The following is a 6,263-nucleotide window of genomic DNA, read 5'->3' on the forward strand; positions in this document are numbered from 1 at the left end:
ATAAAGTATGTAAGTGAGAAAATTAATTGGGCAATGCAGCGTCACATGAACTGTCCAGTCCTTTGGAGGCGTAAATATGCTAGTCAAGGATTTTGTAGTGTTGTTTTAGAAAAATTACCATGGCACTGTATTTTACAATGAGTTTCAGACCTGACCTGCTGTCTTTCACAAAAAGTGAATACGTAACATATGTTCATAATAAATTTCAATTTATACTGAACACTATCATTTTTTATACACTGCTTTTAAAAGAAAGATAATAGTACTTCATGACTTATCACAAAACAAATAATACAGTATACATACATGTATAGGGCCTATAAAAAGCAAAAAGTTTATAACAGAAAGGCAGAAAGGCAAAGTCCTGCACAATTACAGATAGGGCCTACTTGTACATCAAACTTCTACAGCTGCAGGAAGAGTCAATCATTTGTCATTATTTATGTATCATACATAGGTCACATTCTATTTGCTACATTCATCAGTGAAATGTCAGCATGACAAGTAGGTACAAAACCAAGGGAGATAACAGCAAAGTGAGAACATTGCAGTTTGGGCAAAGAATTGGGGGGGGGGGGGGGTTAGGGTTGGAAAGAAGATGGGCATGAAAGAGAATCTTCCCTAATAGCTGTCTATAGCCCTTTTTACACTTGTGTTTCTTAACCCCGGACTTTCTCTGACCCAGGACTATCGTTAGTCCCGTACCAATTTTTTCAGCTTTTTACACTGGCCAATTGGTCCCGTACCATCTCTTGTCCGGGGCCAAGGAGAAAACTGACCTTTTTACACTCGTATTTCTTAGCCCCGGACTTTCCAAACCACATGAATATTCATGATTACGCTGTGCACTGTACACGTACACGCACGCATCGGCAGCACTTGATTACCTCGTTTCTGATTGGTCAGTGAGGATCGGACTTCGTCTCCGTCGCTTAGCCCCAGATTATTTTTTCGTTCTGTTTACACTCACTTGCTTGGCACCGCAATTGCGGTGCTAACCCTGCTATTTTGCAGGGCCAGATAGTACCATACTATCGGTGGGGCTAGCCCACTTTGGCAAAAACGAGTGTAAACAGAAAGTGGGCTAAGGATAGTCCCATACCACGGTGGGGCTAAGGCCCCCACCCCCCCCCCCCTTAGCCCCACCGTTGGTACGGACTAAGTAAAAATTTACAAGTGTAAAAAGCCTCAGTTTTACTTTACAAGTGAAAATGGCCTTCCAGCTTTGATGAGACTGCCAGGAAAAGATTTTCTACATAAGCAATCAGGGACAACATAATACTCCTAACAAACAAATGTATAGGAACAAGAAAGGGAAAAGATGAACAGAAAATACTTACGCTGACACCAGAAAAGGTTAGTGTCAAGATTTTGTCCTTCTCATCTTCTGTCAGATCACTCATATTGACTTGTCTGAGTCCTGTCTGCAAGGAATGAACAGGGTGCTGAGGGAGCCATTTTGAGCATTAAAGAAAAATCACATTCAATGACATTTTTTTTTTTTTTTTGGGGGGGGGGGGGGGGCTGTAGATGGGGGGATGAATGTACTGAGATCAACATGGCATCAAGCAATGTGTGACCTATCCAAACCAGAATTAAGAAAGGTATGATCTACTCAAATATTGGTAAGGCACCTGCTCTGGTGTTCAAATAAAATGTATAAGAAGTGCCTCCATCATATGACACCCTGTTTGTATTATAATTCCTTTTGAGCATGCTATATCATGAATTCACTATTTTCTACACATTTATACATATTCTAAACACATAACACAACAAATATTGCCTTGCAACTGATTGACAAATTGCCCTACATCGACGTAAATAAGCACTGAATTGATCAGTGTTTTAGTAGTAGCCATGATAAAAAATCATGGGCGTACATGTATACTCGAGCAGGAGTCGAACCTACGACCTCCTGATCACCGGACAGGCGTCATCTCCACTAGACCACCGAGCTTTCGCCCGAAAGCAAGTGTTGGTTCTAATCCTTATAGCGTGCAGCGGGTACTGCTTTGTTATTCAAATTCATGAATTTCTTCCGTCGAGACGTTTTCATTGCAACTGACTGACTGATTTACGTCGATGTAGGGCAATTTGTCAATAAGTTGCAATGAAAACATCTCGACGGAAGAAATTCATGAATTTAAATATTGCCTTGTCTATCATTGTTTTAACAGTCTCTTGGGAGATATTGAAACATAAAACTGAAAAAACAAAATTTGAAAACCTTTGGGACATACAGGATTTCATTCAACACCGCAATTTATGGTTAAAGCTCCACATACCTGATTACGCAGACAATATGAAACACAAACACACAAACACATACATAAATGCTGTATTCCCGTACATTTGTATGTACACTTTGCTGTATGTTGTTCACACAATGCCTCTTCGGGATTGAGGCATAAAAAGTGTTTTTCACAATTAATCAAATCTCCTGTTTCAAGCAGGCAGCATCTCTACTTTTTAGACAAGTTGTACTCACTTCTGAGGTTACTGTAGATGTGGCTGAAGATTCCGTTGTAGTTTCAGGCAGAGTTGTTGTTTTGCCTCTTGTTGGCACCTGAGATGGACTTGAACGCAGTATTACTGAAGAGTCACCTCGGCCTCCTGATCGATATTTTGGTGTTACTGTGATGTTACGTGTTGACTCAGAAGTGGAAGGTGGAATACTTGTATCATGAGGGACTGTGCTAGGAATTGTACTTGTGGCATCACTTGTTGCTGCAACTTGTGTTGTGGTCAGTACATTGGTTGTCTCAAAACTGGCTGAGGTGAGAATTGTGGTTGCAATATCAGTAATTGTTCCAACTTGTGTTGTTTCTAACAGGTGTGTTGTCTCAGGTTCTAAAGTGGAAAATGCAGTGTTGCTTTCTGAAGTGGGTGAGCTTGGAATTGCAGTTGTGATATAACTAGTTGCTGCAACTTCTGTAGTTAGTAGGAGTGTTGTCTCAGGCTTTAAAGTGGATAATGCAGTTTCACTTCCAGAAGTGGCTGAGCTAGGAATAGGAGTTGTGACATTGCTAGTTGCTAGAACTTGTGTTGTTGGCCCAGGCTCTGATGTGGAAACAAGAGCTTTGCTTTCAGGAGAAGCTGTATCTGAAACTACAGCTGTGATGATAGAAGTTGCCTCAACTTGTGATGTAGTTCCTGCTTGAGATGTCTCAAGCTCAGAAGGGACTGTTTGAGTTTCTGTTGTGGCATGGGCTGTGCTGGGAGTTGGTGTTGTGACAATGGCAGTTGCTACAACCTCGGTTGTCATTCCCCGGTCTATAATCCCAGACTCTGTGGTGGATGTTAAACCTTTGTTTTCAGGAAAGGTTGTATCTGGAACCACAGCCGTGACAATGGAAGTTCCTGCAATTTGAGTCGTCATCACCATGTTAGTTGTCTCCAGCTCTGAAGGGGAAGGCTGAGCTTCTGCTCTGGAGTGGGCTGTGCTAGAAGTTGCGGTTGTGACAACAGTAGATTCTGCAACTTGGGTTGTCATCCCTTGGTGTATAGTCCTAGACTCTGGAGTGGATGCTAAGTCTATGCTCCCAGGAATAGTTGTATCTGGAACCACAGCTGTGATAACAGAAGTTGCTGCAACTTGAGTTGTCATCCCTTGGTGTGTAGTCCTAGACTCGGGAGTGGATGCTGAATCTTTGCTCCCAGGAATAGTTGTGTCTGGAACCACAGCTGTGATAACAGAAGTTGCTGCAACATGTGTTGTCGTCCCTAGATGTCTTGTCTCAGCAGCTGAAGTAGAGGCTGGAGCATTGCTTTCAAGAGGAGGTGAATCTGAAATCACATCTGTGACAATATAAGTTGCTGCAACTTGTGGTGTAGTCCCTGGGTGAGTTGTCTCACTTGCATTTATATAAGTTACTGCAGTATTCAATGAATCTATTGGTGTTTCAGAGGTTGAATTTACTAATTGGGTTGACAAAGACGTTGAAATGGCAGATGTTGCATTACTGTGGGATGATGCATCTGATGTGGATGACTGAGGTGATGTGCTGTCAGTTGTAGGCTCTGATAAAAAGCAAAACAAAACAACAATAGTACATCATTACAAACATATGCCTTTAAGGGGAATGATACCCTCAGAAATACAAACAAGGATTGTGTGAATGTTGTATTAGTAGAAGACTGATCAGTGAAGTTTGAGGAAAATCAGACAATCTGTTCAAAAGTTAATGAAATTTTTAAGTTTCAGTGCTGTGACATCATTGCATGATGACATGAAAATGGGATATAAAGAGAAATCCACAGAATTCAATCTTATGAAAAGTGCTCATTCCCTCTACTTGATGATGACAAGTTAAGGACCATGTCATTCCTCCTGCTTTCTGAAAGAGGAAAGTCAGGCACTCTATCACTATACTAGAGAAATGAACAGTTGAATTTTCTATTCATCTTTAAACTTAAACTCTTTTCATCCAGCGATGGTGACACCAACACTTCACAATTTCATAACTTTTGAATTAATTGTTTGATTTTCCTCTAACTTCACTGATTGTTCTGCTTACATTATATATTGCTGCACTTACTTCATCTACATACAGCTGTATTTACGTATCATTCCCCTTCAAAGCATTGTATCTGAAATATCTTTCTACATATTTTTTTTTTCGTTACTCCAGCTTAAAAATAAATTATCACTTCCCAAATTCATTCATTTATCTATACAAGAAAACAAGCATGATATCCTTAAAAAAAACCCAGTACAAAACATGACTTTTCATTTATGGATAATAATCAAATTTAATCTTGACACCATCAAAAATGTCCAAAAATGTAAACACTGGTACTTTACAGCCATGTGTGAATGAATCCAAAATACCCAAAACTGAACAGCACTTCGTGTTTCATTTTCATGCATAGTCTTTCATAATTTTTAATTGCACAGCTAAAGTCAATACAACTGTAAGTCAAAATTTATACTCTGGCTCTGACTAGATTTCATTAGGTATTCAATTTTGTAGTATTCAAGAGTTTCATGAAAATCAACCAGTTCACCAGTAGCATAGTTGAACAAAGTAATTTCTGGTTGGTTTTTGGAGTTTAAGTATCTTTCTCTTTGTTTTCCTCTTCTGGTTGAATTCAACTCTCCATGCAGGAATAGGAGGGGGTGGGTTGGGGTGGGTCCATGAAGGAAAAGGGCATTTGAAATCCATATTTGGTCAGCGAAACACATTTTACACACATTAAAATCAATGGAAAATTACAAAAATTGAAGTAACAAATAAAAACGAGATATGAAACTCGTCACTGTGAGGACGAGTTAGGTGATACGCTGGGGTCATCAGATGTCGGTCATCTGTGATCGACAAAGAAAAGAATGTGATATAGCACCTTGAAGTTATATTGAGATATTTAGTTGAACTTTTTGTGGACCTACATTATTCAGATCATTTTTTTTCTGTCACACAAACTTAGTGGAAATTCTGTGCGTGTGCGACTAAGTCGATTTACAGGCTTTTGAGTACATAGGGCTACAGTGTATTCACCCAGTGATCCTCGACACGAACAAATTAAACATGACGAGTGTTTTAATAATCATCTTGGTATTAACATTGGCCTTTTAAAACATCACCTTTGACACTTATTCACATAACCAATATGATTCCCTCTAATCTTGTTACCATAATTGGTCAGTTCAGAGAGCTCTTACAGCTACAAGCCTGTGAGATTTACCAGCAGTACAAGCAATGAAGCCTCCCATACAAAACAAAGGCATATAGAGCAAGTGTGTCTGTTTACATGAGAATGTGATTTATACCTGGACGAATATTAAATGGCATTACCTCAATTGAGGAAAAAAGGGCAAAAGAAAAACTGAAGACTTTGTTCAAAAAAAAAACGATAAGTCCATTTTTGACGACTTTGAAGTACGGTCTCTGTCATAGAGTACAAAATAATACCTTTTAAATGATATATTGGTCACTACATAGTAAAGGTACATTTTTGAAGTAATGGTCAGAAGAAGTAAAAACTTTATTATCCTCCTTATTTTTCTTTACCTTTAATCGCAAATATCTCCATTTGGCAAATATGGTCTTATCGGTTTTTGCAAACAAACTCTTCAACTATTCTTGCTTATCATCCTATAAGGTTATTCTAAAATTTCACGTGCCAAAACGTACGGCTCCTGCGAAAGAGACGGCGTCTTTAACCATGTAACTGTAGGTCTCCTCCAACCAAGAGTAGTGAACGTAAGCTAATACATTAATGATAATTTATTTGACGATCCCACGTTATAGACACACATT

General features: G+C 39.2%; 1 protein-coding gene across 1 annotated transcript; it reads right to left on the minus strand.

Moving 5' to 3' along the window:
- Positions 1 to 404: 404 nt before the first annotated feature.
- Positions 405 to 3,640, minus strand: LOC140238301 (uncharacterized). The gene is made up of 3 exons (XM_072318240.1): positions 2,492 to 3,640; positions 1,341 to 1,424; positions 405 to 410 (listed from the first exon to the last, which is right to left on the minus strand). Exons 1-3 carry the CDS (start codon positions 3,608 to 3,610, stop codon positions 405 to 407), a joined length of 1,209 nt encoding a protein of 402 aa, XP_072174341.1. The 5' UTR covers positions 3,611 to 3,640.
- Between the last annotated feature and the right edge of the window lie 2,623 nt (positions 3,641 to 6,263).

This window comes from Diadema setosum, chromosome 2 (genome assembly GCF_964275005.1).
Source record: "Diadema setosum chromosome 2, eeDiaSeto1, whole genome shotgun sequence".
NCBI lineage: Eukaryota > Metazoa > Echinodermata > Echinoidea > Diadematoida > Diadematidae > Diadema > Diadema setosum.

Coding starts and splice junctions, on each gene's coding strand:
- LOC140238301 (XM_072318240.1), bottom strand. CDS start 3,610: ATGACAACTCAAGTTGCAGCAACTTCTGTTATCACAGCTGTGGTTCCA. Junction 1,425..2,491: donor CATCTACAGTAACCTCAGAA/GTGAGTACAACT, acceptor CATTCCTTGCAG/ACAGGACTCAGACAAGTCAA.